This window comes from Gadus macrocephalus, chromosome 18 (genome assembly GCF_031168955.1).
Source record: "Gadus macrocephalus chromosome 18, ASM3116895v1".
Taxonomy (NCBI): domain Eukaryota; kingdom Metazoa; phylum Chordata; class Actinopteri; order Gadiformes; family Gadidae; genus Gadus; species Gadus macrocephalus.
The window spans coordinates 16,600,715-16,615,107 of NC_082399.1; the positions used below are offsets into that span (position 1 = coordinate 16,600,715).

At 46.7% G+C, this 14,393-nt stretch overlaps 1 protein-coding gene across 1 annotated transcript; it reads left to right on the forward strand.

Annotated features, from left to right (window-relative positions):
- The first annotated feature begins 10,805 nt into the window (after positions 1-10,805).
- egr2b (early growth response 2b) lies at positions 10,806-13,665 on the forward strand. Its single transcript, XM_060036781.1, has 2 exons — positions 10,806-11,139; positions 11,651-13,665. Exons 1-2 carry the CDS (start codon positions 10,989-10,991, stop codon positions 12,850-12,852), a joined length of 1,353 nt encoding a protein of 450 aa, XP_059892764.1. The 5' UTR covers positions 10,806-10,988; the 3' UTR covers positions 12,853-13,665.
- Positions 13,666-14,393: the final 728 nt, after the last annotated feature.

Consider the following 14,393-nt stretch of genomic DNA (forward strand, 5'->3'; position numbering starts at 1 on the left):
TGTTAAAAACACCCTGTATATCCATAATTTCCTTTTTTGTGTTAAGGAAGTTTTTGTCTAAAACTTCCTCAAGTTTTGAAGACAGACAATTTTTCATTCATTATTCATTTTCCGTGTGTGTGCGTGCACGCAAGGTGTGTGTGTGTGTGTGTGTGTGTGTGTGTGTGTGTGTGTGTGTGTGTGTGTGTGTGTGTGTGTGTGTGTGTGTGTGTGTGTGTGTGTGTGTGTGTGTGTGCTATAAAACTACAGGCTACAGACGCTCAGTATTGAAAACTGGTGCTAATTATGTGGGCAACATTCTTTAACAGCAATCAAGTTGTCATTGTTTGTGTCAAACAAGTTGTGAATTTGTTGTAACGTTAAAAAAGGAGATGAGTTACTTCAGGGCTTTTTCCAGCTCCCGTGGTTTCCAACGAAACATGATCAACAAAAAAACAAGGAATTGAAAGCTACTTACAATATGCCTAGGTTACATTAATTTCCCCTGATGGCAGCAATGTTCCACTTTCAGCTGGAATTCACGGTACATCAAAACCACGTGTCTTCTTTAGATTTCAGTTCCCTTTATTTATTCACACAGTTCAGCAGCGGCATTTATTCAGAATCAGAGCCCAAATTAAAGCTGCATTTAGGGCGACTATCACTACCCAGCAGAAAAATAGATGCACTATAAATGGTTTTGTATAGCAGTCACGAACATGAGCATAGTTGTGGAAATGCTAGTGTTAGAAAACATAGTTGACGGGAATTAAAGTGCTGCACATCGACTGTACAAATGTAGATTATTCATCACAAGAATTTTAATTCAGAAATCGAATAGGCTAATAAACTCTGAATTGTGAGATAAAATTCAGCATTCTGATAATAAAGTCAGAATACTTGGATAAAATCCGAATTCTGATAATTAAATCCAGCATTAAAGGTTCATTTAAGAAGGTTCTCACCAGTCATTTGTCGCCTGGTCGCAGTGTCGAGTTTTTTTTTAAAGTAGTTCACTGGTCGTAGCGTGCAAATAAATTGCAGTGTCAGAATTCTGAGAATTTTGTCAGCATTCAGATTTCCCAGAATTCTCTTACACTGCAAATTAAAGCGCTACTACTAGCAAACTAGTTTCAGCGTGACTGGAGAGAACTTCCTTAAATTAACCTTTAATGCTAGATTTGCATCAACGCTATTGTGTGAATTAGTATGGTTCTCTTTCATGGAAGCCGGAAGTGGGAGATTCCTTATTTTTTTTACCATTATTGTTTTATTAACAAATTTCTCCTACAGGGGATTGATAAAGTTCTATCTAGACTATTGAACAGAAAGAAACACTTGGTCATACTTTGCACACTTTCAGAAGAGTCACGTGGACGAATCCGTAAATAACTGATTTTTTTCATTGGTTGTTGCGTTAAATCTTACCCAGATACAATAGGGCTATTTTCTGATTGGCTTTTATGTAGCCCCTTTCGTTTTTTGATTGGCTGGTAAGAGGCAGGCTCGACTGAAGACTCCTGAGGCAGCAGGAGATGCACTTGATGAATCCTGCCGATTCCATAGCGAGAGCGGCGCTTCTGCAGATGAATTTAATAATGATCAATGGAATTTTACTGGGGCACTGGAGACTTTTACTGGGGCACGTGCCCCAGTAAAAAGGGGCTGACGACGCCTCTGTATCTATCTATCTATCTATCTATCTATCTATCTATCTATCTATCTATCTATCTATCTATCTATCTATCTATCTATCTATCTATCTATCTATCTATCTATCTATCTATCTATCTATCTATCTATCTATCTATCTATCTATCTATCTATCTATCTATCTATCTATCTATCTATCTATCTATCTATCTATCTATCTATCTATCTATCTATCTATCTATCTATCTATCTATCTATCTATCTATCTATCTATCTATCTATCTATCTATCTATCTATCTATCTATCTATCTATCTATCTATCTATCTATCTATCTATCTATCTATCTATCTATCTATCTATCTATCTATCTATCTATCTATCTATCTATCTATCTATCTATCTATCTATCTATCTATCTATCTATCTATCTATCTATCTATCTATCTATCTATCTATCTATCTATCTATCTATCTATCTATCTATCTATCTATCTATCTATCTATCTATCTATCTATCTATCTATCTATCTATCTATCTATCTATCTATCTATCTATCTATCTATCTATCTATCTATCTATCTATCTATCTATCTATCTATCTATCTATCTATCTATCTATCTATCTATCTATCTATCTATCTATCTATCTATCTATCTATCTATCTATCTATCTATCTATCTATCTATCTATCTATCTATCTATCTATCTATCTATCTATCTATCTATCTATCTATCTATCTATCTATCTATCTATCTATCTATCTATCTATCTATCTATCTATCTATCTATCTATCTATCTATCTATCTATCTATCTATCTATCTATCTATCTATCTATCTATCTATCTATCTATCTATCTATCTATCTATCTATCTATCTATCTATCTATCTATCTATCTATCTATCTATCTATCTATCTATCTATCTATCTATCTATCTATCTATCTATCTATCTATCTATCTATCTATCTATCTATCTATCTATCTATCTATCTATCTATCTATCTATCTATCTATCTATCTATCTATCTATCTATCTAACTCTGTTTAAAATGAGCTTCCTTACAATTTAGTAACCTTTTAATGATGTTTTATAAAAAATAAACATGTTTGTTTACAACTTTAGTAACAGACCTTTTCCACAACGGTGCCGTCGTAGGATAAAGCCGGCGTTGCTCAGAACACAGTTTGGTTCTTTCACCATGAAGGGACCAGGGCAGACGAGGTGGACTACACTAGTGAAGATATGTCTCTTAGACCATTGTCCTAGCCGTGTGTCCCCGGAATGTGTCCACGATGTGTGTACTAGGCGTGTCTCCTAGCCGTATGTCCTAGGCATGTGTCCTCGATGTGTTAACTAGGCGTGTGTTCTAGACATGTGTCCTAGGCATGTGCCCTCGATGTGTTTCGGTGTGTGTTCTAGTTATGTGTCCTAGCCGTGTTTCCTAGGCATGTGTCCTAGCCGTGTGTCCTAGTCATGTGTCCTAGCCGTGTGTCCTAGACATGTGTCCTAGGCGTGTGTCCTAGACATGTGTCCTAGGCGTGTGTCCTAGACATGTGTCCTAGGCGTGTGTCCTAGATGTGTGCCCTAGACGTGTGCCCTAGGCCTGTGTCCTAGGCGTGTGTCCTAGGCCTGTGTCCTAGACATGTGCCTTAGGCGTGTGTCCTAGGCGTGTGTCCTAGGCCTGTGCCCTAGCTGTGTGTCCTAGCCGTGTGTCCTAGCCGTGTGTCCTAGGCGTGTGTCCTAGGCATGTGTCCTAGACGTGTGTCCTAGCCGTGTGTCCAAGGGATGTGTCCTAGGCGTGTGTCCTAGCCGTGTGTCCGAGGCGTGTGTCCTAGGCGTGTGTCCTAGGCCTGTGTCCTAGGCGTGCCTCCTTTGTTCCTCTGAGCGTGGCGCTGTCTCAACAGTGCAGCGTTTAGCCGTCACCTACGCTCTGTCACCCCCCCACCCATTTGCCCTATTGTTTTCCCTCACACACACACACACTCACACCCTCACACACACACACTCACACCCTCACAAACACATTCACACACACCAAAAACATACACCCACACACCAACATTCAGTCTCCCACACACACACACACACAAACACACACTCACACACAGGCAAACACACATACACACACACTCACACACTCATATTCACACACACACAAACACACAGGCATACAAACACTAGACAATACAGCTCTGCAGTGAGACAGACAGCAGCAGCGTAGCATGTGGGTCCATTGGAGGACCTGTGCTATCTGGAGCCCTGGAGTTTGAGCCGCTGTCTTCTTTAGCGAGTTTGAGCCGCTGTCTTCTTTAGCAGCACATGAGAGAGTGTCACACTCTCAGGACTCGACCAGGCCCACTGAGTTCTACACATCAGAGTTCTACACATCAACTCCCTCTCAGGTTCTCTGCCATCCCTGGACTTTTTAGTAGCTTTCTGCACACTTTGGGCAGTAGAGAAGTTGTCGCGGTTCTTTTTTTGTGTTTTAATGGTGCCGTCCCTCTCTACTGCTCTTAGTGCCGTACTGCCTCTGTGCGTTTCAGGATTCACAGCTTTTAGGCAGAATCCCAATGACAGAATCAGAGGCTTTCTGAACGAGCTTTTAGGAAGGGGCTCAGAGTACATGAACATACACAACATGGAGGAGAGGTTTTAAAATGGCATGGGGGCTTTTTCATTTTTGTTTTGTTAAATTTTCTTTCTGTGTGGGATTAGAGTTTCATGTTGTGAGAGAATGGCCATTGCAGCATTTTTTGCATATTAAATCAGCAGATTAATACAATTAGCATTTTAGGCACTGGATTGAATACGCTGCCAGAGAAATTGTATGCCAAAAATTGTATTTTTAATTCCCTTTTGCATTGTTATTATGTTATTGTCTCCCTGCTAGCCCATAAAAATGCTAGTTTAACATGAGGAAATTAGGTTAGTGTTAGACTGACAAAACCCGAATGAAGTTTGAACACCTTACACCTAACACAGAGCTTCACGTCCATTTCCCCCCTAAATACAATCTATAATATATGTACAACCTATCAATAAAATTCCAGCAGTATCATAGGAAATAATATACCAGTGTTATCATAGGTAATAATATAAAGGCTGAATCATAGCTTAATTATATACAACCTGAATCACAGTAAATAATGTACAACCTGTATCAGTAAATAATATACAACCTGAATCATAGTAAATAATAAACCAGCTTAATAATATACCAGCTGTATCATAGTAAATAATATACAACCTGAATCAGTAAATAATATACAACCAGAATCATAGTAAATGCTATAAAACTTGTATCACATCTAAATAACCAAATCAGCATGAAACCTGCTATGTTATAATAATGTTGATTCCAACCCCACCCTCCCAACATAAGCACACGCCCCCCCCCCCCCTCCCGATCAGCTTTGATGGTCAGCATCAATGGAAGAAAGCCTCCTCCTACGCAACATTACCAAGAAAAAACATACACCCACGGAAAAACACAGGAGAAAGGCTTCTGGACCGGCCCAATTCAGGCCTTCTCCCACGTGGTCCAGGCTGGGGGGCCACTAGGCTCTGGGGTGTGTGTGGGGGGGGGGGTGACGCGGGGGTATGCGCTCGGTGACGGGGGAAATCTCAGGCTGTAGGCGGACAGTGACAGGTGGGCAAAGAGCGGCTTTGTCTCGCACCCAGATTTTTGAGAGGAGAAGAAGAGGAGATGGGGGGAGAGGGGGGGGGGGGGGGGGGGGGGCATGGAGGCGATTTAAAGAGGATCATTCCCTTTAAAACTTCACTCCCACTAACCCAACTTTATCTCTGCTGTTTGTTTCCTGGCGGTTTTATCCGTCTTTTGTCTGTGGAGGAATTAAGGATTGGCTTTGTCTCTTACTCTACTGAAGGTCGTTTCTAAGAAAACTTTGGACCGTTCCACTTCCTCTGAAAGGTTGGACCAGGAGCCTCCCCTGACCGTCCCTACGGCCAGGGGACCGTCACCTGACCACCAGGGTTAACCGGATCATTATTAAACTGAGTGTATCCTTCAACTAATAAAGCCAAATTAAGGTAAACTATTTCATGAGATAAATGAAAAAAAAAAATCTTTCCAGAATGCTCTTTGTTCCGTCTAGTTCCCTTCTCTGCCCAAAGGAACCCTGGAGAAGAACAATGAAACGGCAAACAGAGCAACTCCATTTGGAAGAGACGTATTTTTCTTAAATCAAGGCTCTGTTTCTGACTGTTTTGTAGAAAAATAACTCTGGGGATAGAGCAATATACCAACGCTGCACACAGAGGAGTTACGCAACACAGAAAAGAGTGATTGTGGTCACAGATTATTTAATTGATATTCTTGAGGAAGTTTCAGCCCACGCAAATATGCCCCCGCCTTAAACACACACACACACACACACACACACACACACACACACACACACACACACACACACGCACACACGCACACACACACACGCACACACACACACACACACACACACACACACACACACACACACACACACACTCATAAAGACAAACATGCAAACACACACACAAACACACACACACATACACACGCACACAGATGCTTCCACAAACACAAAACACACCCACACATACTCACTCAAACACACCACACACACACATGCACACACATACACCACACACACACACACGCACAGACACACACACACACACACACACACACACGCACGCACACACACACACACACACACACACACACACACAGACACACATACAAACACAACTTACACCCACACATGGACACACTCTCACTCTCTCTCTCACACACACCAGGCCCCTGCAGTGGGGGCCCCCTGTAGCTTTGGCCCGGGGTGAGAGCGCTCCAGTGAGAGCGCGTGGAGCGGACGGCGGCTGCGTGGGCGCTGCGTGCATTCTGCCGCCACTCCCCACGGCCTCATCAGCAGACCCCCCCGGCACCACCCCCGCCGCACCACCACCACCTACACCCCCCCCCCCCCCACAGCCCCCCCCTACCACCTACACCCCCCACCACCACCACCACCACTTCGTCACCCCCACCCCCACCACCTACACCCCCCACCACCACCACCAACCACCCCGACTCCACCGACATAACCCTCCCTCCTCACCCCTCCCTCCTCTCCCTCCTCACCCCTCCCTCCTCTCCCTCCTCCCTCCTCTCCCTCCTCACCCCTCCCTCCCTCACTTCTCCCTTCTCCCTCCTCACCCCTCCCTCCTCATTCTCCAACCTCACTCTCCTCTCCTTCCTCACCCCTCCCTCCCTCACTTCTCCCTTCTCCCTCCTCACTCCCCCCTCCCTCCTCACCCTCCCTCTTCACCCCTCCAAGATGCAGCATTCTGTCCGCACGACCCCCCCCCCCCCCCTCCTCGGCCCAGTGTGTGCAAACATGTTTGTGTGAGTGGGCGGGGGGGGTAGTAAAGGAAAACAGAAGTCATTCTCCGGGAGAGATGGCCGACCCGGAGCAGAGAAATGTTTCCTCATTTGAGATTCGGTGGAGGAGGAGGAGAAACATTCCCTGGGATATTGAAATGAGCGGACGGCCTGGAGAACCCTCTCTGTGTTCTGGGCCGCTCGGACCATTGTTAAAACGGGCCAATCGCACCATGCTGTTATTCTTTGTGAAGCGAACTGTAGTCCACTGTAGTCTGAATGGAGGCCATGAAGGAGCGTACTGTACGTGAAGGTTATCACATAATGCTGCTCCTTGTGGCCCGAGGAGAGGATTCCTGAGAGTGAGGATCCTGGAGAGAGAGCGTGATATCAAAGCTTCTCCAGTGCTGCCTGTTCACACATTCAGAGGACCGACTTCCGAGGCACAAGCTCTGGTGAAGGTTAGACTGTGAGCCCCTTCATTTGACATGTATCTTTACTTCTTCTCATTTCAAGATGTGTGTTACCACACCTCTATCACAATCTATATTCTGAGTCAAACTGAAAAGCGGAATGCTACGATTCCTGGAGCTCATCTGTTTCCATCAGTTAGAAGGCTGAACGGCGGAGGTGATTAGCATGTTAACAGGCCGTTAATTTTCTGTCAGCGCTTATCGCCCCGATCCAGCCAAGGGAGCCCAGGATCTACAGCAAGTGACAAGGGACACAATTCATTCATATGGCTTGTAGAACGGCTTCATTAGTCATAGGTCTCTGTGTCTATATGTGTGTGTGTGTGTGTGTGTGGGGGGGGGGGGGTGTGTGTGTGTGTGTATGTGTATGTGTGTGTGCACGTGTGCATGGATGTGTGTGGGTGTGTGCGTGCATGTGTGCATGCGTGTGTGGGTGCGTTTGCCTCATTACTATGTGTGTTCAGGAGTGGTAGGTTTCTAGACGGGCCATAGGAGCCGGGCTGTGTGGCCTGTTAATGTGCACGTGCTCATGCACACACATGGCTGAGGATTCTCACCTGACATCCACCAACCAATGATTACTGCCCGCATCTGGTTCAGAAATGGTTGTGGCCATCTATTGAATGTGTGTGTGTGTGTGTGTGTGTGTGTGTGTGTGTGTGTGTGTGTGTGTGTGTGTGTGTGTGTGTGTGTGTGTGTGTGTGTGTGTGTGTACACATTTCCATGACTTTGATCTAATATTTATTTTAATTTTGAAGTTCATCTGGGTGGTCTACTGGTCTTGTAGGCCCACCACTGTCCATATATGACATGACATACTTTTGGCCAACCAGCAAAATTCCTTCAATACAGATAACATTTTACATTCACCCAAAATGCTATGTTTTGAAGTCACGTGTATTTTGTGTTAATTGACCCGATATTTGGCTCTGGATCCAAACACAGTAACCCCGCGTTCCGAGGGGTGTCACATGAAAAGTGACGATAAAGAGCAGCTTCCACTCCGGCTGAAGGGTTCATCACGGAGACAGACGGACCTCTGTCGGAGAGCTTTCACCTTTTAAGAAGTGATTCCCTTTTCATCTTTCCTGCGTTCTTTTATTTTCCTCCTCGTCTCTGTTTCTCTCTCCGTTCTTGGATCGCTATCAGAGACTTTCTGGGGGTCTTTCAAGTCGCACACACAGAGCGCCATGGAGCCGCGCTGCAGCGAGACAACAAAGCAGATGTGGTCGTAGTGGGCGGAGAGCCGCTTAAAGGAAAATACGGAAGAATTATGGATTTGAAGTGGAGAGCAGAGTGACACTCTGAGTCTATGGAGGCGTAATGATTGGCTGGCCGGGAGGGGGAGAGGAAGAGAGGATAAAAAGGGAGAGAGCTTTATGCTCCCCATTGACAATGGCCCTGTTGTCGGCAGCGCGTTTATTTTCTAGTCTCTTTGGAGGAGCAGAGAAAATAACAGATAATAAAAACATGGTTGTGTTTTTTAACCTAATTAATGGTCAATCATAAATTGATTTCTAGTATAAAATTAACTTAGAGGAGTCAACCCCCCCCGCCCCCTCCAACACACGCACACGCACATGCACACACGCACACGCACGCACACACACACACACACACACACACACACACACACACACACACACACACACACACACACACACACACACACACACACACGCGCACACACACACCAGCTTGGAAGTGAGTGTAGGGGCAGAGATGAGCGGTGGCCCGTGGTCGCTCCTCGCTGTGCGGGGCTCGGTGATGAAGGGCCACGTTTAGACGACAAACGTGTCTATGCGCCGCAACACGCAGACACCGGGACGCGCTTAACGCGCGTTCTGCAGGCAGCGGCGCGAGACCCGTCAAACTAACGGAGTCGTTATTGACCGCAGATATCGATCGATGGCTGATATATGGGATAATGGGAGCAGAGAGCGTGTGTCCGTTGCTCTCTGAGGGGGTTAAACACAGGTCTATCATGTTGCACCAAACCAACCAAGAGAATCCCGGTGAATAAATACTTGGTTCTATTTCTGTGCCCCTGTTGGATTGGGTTCAATGCCCATTTCCTCCTTAGACCAACTGCCAGTGTTGTGGGCGGTGAGCAGACTTTCCGTTGCACACCGTGGGCTTCACAAACCATTTCGTCCTCATCACAGCGGAGATGCTGATTATCATATCTGATGGTTAACGGGCTGATTGGTCGGTCGGTTGGAAACGATCCTGCGCCGGAAGTCAACACTTCTTCATCTTCCGTCTATTTCTGACTCACAGACCTTCAGATGCCTCAGCCCACGGCGGGACTTTACCCAGCCAGATAACAGCCTGAACGGTTCCTCTGCTCTATTGGGGGTCGGTGTGCGCGCAGGTGGAGCGACGCAGACGCGCTCACCTTCTGCTGGGGGTTACAGCCAGCCAGTGCAACCGAGGGGCCACCGAGGGGACCCTGGACCCTGAGCACGGGCCTAACAGAACTAACCCGGTTAGGGGCGGGGCCTCATTGGTTCAACTATATTTTTGAGGAGATGGGGTCATAGGTATATTTCAGAGGTTTAATGGAACTGCAATGTAAAAAAATCCTACTAAATAAGCCAATGAAGATAAACCTGTAGGCTGTGTGGTTTAAGCCGTCGCACAGTTGGCTTCTTAATTTCTATTTTTACCCTAACCTATACAAATAAGACGAATATCTTCCAATCGCAACTTTCCGAGCATGCGATTTCAATGTAGGTTTATGGTAAAAATTATCCAGATGAATAAGTTCCTTCATGTTGTGTCATGTTGTGGTTTGAGGTCACAACGCGTCTCTCCTCCACTCACTTTCCGCTGCGCTCCGGAGTCGGCCCAAATATGGAGGCAGGGGTTCACCGTTCACACCGGATGAACCTTTTATGGTTCAAACAGATCAACATGAATTCCTCTCGTGATATGGATGTTTTTTGATCAGACAGTGGCCTTGTATGTAAAATAATAATAATAATTATAATAATAATAATAACAATAACAACAATAACAATAACAATAATAATAATAACAACAGCACCCATTCTCCAGGCCTGGGATGCTGTCGGAGCGGCAGCGCGGTTGCCCATGTGGGGCCTCAAGTTTCGAGAACGGAACATGAGAGCATCCGATCAACTTGTTTTCTCTAAGTGGGTTCTCCATTGACAAGTCATTCCTCTCCTAGCGTCACGGGAAGCCGCAGCCAATTAGCGCTCCTGTCAGGCGGCCCCGCCTCCTCCCCCGGTCCTTATATGGGTAATGACGTCGTGGCGCATTCAAAAGGATTCCCTTATATACAAAGCGGAGGCAGCGCCCCTGTTCCCCAGACCGGTGCGTGTCCTCTCCATCCCAGCAGCCTGTAGCGCGCGGTGCCTCAGATGATCCATCACTCGGTCTGACTTACAGCTAAAGGGAAGCGGGAATAAAGCTCGGCCCACACTTGTCCTCGGAGCGCCTGACTGCGGGAGCGGTGTTTCACCAGGACCATGACGGCCAAAACTTTGGAGAAAGTCCCGGTGAGTCTCGGGGGATTCGTGCATCCTTCGGAGACGGTGTACGGGGAGGAGATGGCCTCGGTGGCGGGGTTTCCTCCCACCGACCTGGGGGGGCACTACGACCACATGAGCGGAGCAACAGGTGAGACCGGCCAGTTTATACGAATCAGAATCAGAATCAGAATTACATTTATTAGCCTACATCTTATTGTACAAGTACATAAGAGTCACATTTTTCAGTTTGATTCCTCAACAGTAACATAGCAGCAACAATACAAGATTAAGAAAATAAAGATAACAATAAAAATAAGTAAAAATAAGTTGTAGACGTGGCAGTTGTACTATAAAAATGTTGTGCAAATTAAAGAAATATGTATTCAAATAATCACTTTTTGTTTAAATATCAGTTTTTGTAAGTGTGGTTATCTAAAAGAAATGACAGAGCAGGAACCATCGACATATCGGTGGCGATGAAACCAAGATACAGCTTTATTTCTATTTGTAGGGTTCTTCTAAAGAGGCCTGTGAAGTCAGTGTCACTAACGCTGCACGTTGAGCGGATTTGATTTAGTTCAAAGAGTATTTATTTTGGATTGTGTGATGTTTGCTCCGAGGTGGTGGTCGCACTAACAGCCCCCTCTCCCTCTCTGCAGACGGTCTAATGCACGGAGACCCCCTCGCAGCCGAGAAGCGCTCCCTCGACCTCTCCCCGTACTCAGGCTTCAGCCAGCCCGCCTCCCACCGCAACCAGACCTTCACCTACATGGGCAAGTTCTCCATCGACCCCCAGTACCCCGGCAACTGGAACCCGGAGGGGGTCATCAACATCGTCTCGGCGGGCATCTTCGGAATGCCTCCGCCTCCTCCCCCTCCTCCCCCCTCCTCCTCAGTCTCATCCTCTCCAGCCTCCTCCGGCTCCCCGCACCACTACTCCGGCGGTCCTCTGAGCTGCACCATGGCGGCGGGGCAGAGCCAGGGCGACATGGACCACCACCACCACCACCACCACCACCTGTACTCCCCACCGCCCCCCTACTCCTCCTCCGGCTGCGGGGGGGAGCACTACCAGGACCCCTCAGCGTTCCTGTCCACCTCCACCTGCCACATCTCCTCCCCGTACCCGCCACCGTCCTACTCCTCCCCGAAGCCCCCCATTACCTGCTCCGACGCGCCCGGCTTGTTTCCAATCGTGTCCGACTACTCCACCTTCTTCCCGCCGGCGGCGTGCCAGCGGGAGATGCAGGCGGCCGCCCTCCCGGAGAGGAAGCCGTTCGGTCCGTGCCCGCTCGACTCATTCCGCGTGCCCCCGCCGTTGACCCCACTGAACACCATCAGGAACTACACGCTGGGGGGTCCGGGCGGAAGCGGTTCCGAGGGAGGGCCCCCGAGGCTTCCCTCCGCGTACAGCCCACAGAACCTGCCTCTCAGGCCCATCCTGAGACCCAGAAAGTACCCGAACAGACCCAGCAAGACGCCCATCCACGAGCGGCCGTACCCCTGCCCCGCCGAGGGATGCGACCGGCGTTTCTCGCGCTCCGACGAGCTGACCCGACACATCCGCATCCACACGGGCCACAAGCCCTTCCAGTGCCGCATCTGCATGCGCAACTTCAGCCGCAGTGACCACCTAACCACGCACATCCGCACGCACACCGGGGAGAAGCCGTTCGCCTGCGACTTCTGCGGACGCAAGTTTGCGCGCAGCGACGAGCGGAAGAGACACACCAAGATCCACCTGCGGCAGAAGGAGAGGAAGTCGTCCACCGTCTCCTCTTCCTCTTCCTCCTCATCGTCCAACAGCTCAGGCCTGGACCGGTCCTCAGGCCTGGGCGGCACAGCGGGGATTTGTTCTTAAGAGACTCTTATAACAGGTGAATGTTGTGGTGGACTAGAGCTCATCTGACCCTGGGTACGGACAACGCAGACCGCGGGACAGTGTCCGATGGACGCACCGGGGACGCGTGCTCCTGGCGCTTCTGAACCCCCCCCCCCCCCCCCCCCCCCCCGTGGTTCCGACGAGGGGCCCTTCGTGATGTGTGGCCCTTTTATGCACTTTTGTCTTTACTAGTATGGGCTGCTCAGCAGCCATTAATTCATAACAGTAAGGGCCGTGATATTAAAGAAGATATTTATCCAACTTGCGCGCACCAGAGCAGCGCGTCGTGATGTGAAATAACCGCAATAATAGTTTGGAAAAAGGGAAATGTGTTTTAAGTTATTGAAGTGTTCATCCTAACGTGTGTGTGGGTCGCTACCCCTTCGCTGCCTGGTTCTGCTTGTCTTTTTTAAGATGGGAAATCCGAGGACGTTATACATGCAATGTACATTTTTCATTCCTATAGGAATGTTGAACATATATTTTTGTACAAATGTTTTGGTGTTAACGCAAAGTGTGTTTTACGTGTACAACTACTGTGGGGATGTAACGTTGGATGTAAATAACTGGAACTTATATCGACTCCCCCTCGTCCTGTGGTTATTCAATACCTCCAGTAATATTAAAGATTCACATTCACATTTTGGTGTAGGAGTTGAATATGCTTCCACATGTCAGTGTTCAATGTAATATCCACCGCATGCAAGAGGACAAAACATATCGATAAACACAAACAGAAAGACTTCCACAAATTTGTGCTGTTGTTAGAAAAATAAAAACGGGTCGACTCCACGGTGCGTCATTCCTTATTCCTCTCAGAGCCGAGCGCTCAGCCGCTGGAATATAAAACGGACGGCATCCAAACCCAAGAATTCCCAGGACACAACTCTAAAGAGATCAAAAGTTTATAATGAAGTTAATGACCACAGAAATATAATATTTGAATAATTGAAACTGAAACACCTCTTCCACCTCCCGGAGCCAGTAGGAAACTCATTAATTAATTGACTAATTAACTAATTGATTCATTCAGGCCGTTGTACAGCAGAAAGAGCTTTCCTGCATCGCTCTGGAGTGATACATTGAGCATCATAATAATATATAGTTTACTTGTACAAAAAGTGTTTAAAAACCGTGAGTTGGATTGATACCTCCCCGTAAACCTTTGGAGAGCCGCCGATCCAATCAGCATCAAATGGATGAGTGAAATCTAAACTTTGGGTGAAACAATTCTTCCTTTAAAATACAAATGAAGATGCATGCATTCGGTCTGGAGCTATGACAATTGTATATGGGTTATATTAAATGTGCATAAATACCAATAAATAATAAAATAAGTAAACATTACATTTTATTTATTATTCTCTGGCGTTCTAGTTCCGCCCGGTTGATCCAGAATTGTTATATAACATTGTGAAAAACAATCTGTTATAGGTGTCAAATGAATATATCGTAATTTGACGATAATTCATGACGTCATGTCAAAAAAAGCGATTTGGACTGAAACCTTTTTTTTATTT

Excerpts from the sequence above, each read along its gene's own strand:
- egr2b (XM_060036781.1), top strand. The coding sequence starts at position 10,989 with ATGACGGCCAAAACTTTGGAGAAAGTCCCGGTGAGTCTCGGGGGATTC. Across the intron at positions 11,140-11,650 it reads CCACATGAGCGGAGCAACAG|ACGGTCTAATGCACGGAGAC; the intron begins GTGAGACCGGCC and ends CCCTCTCTGCAG.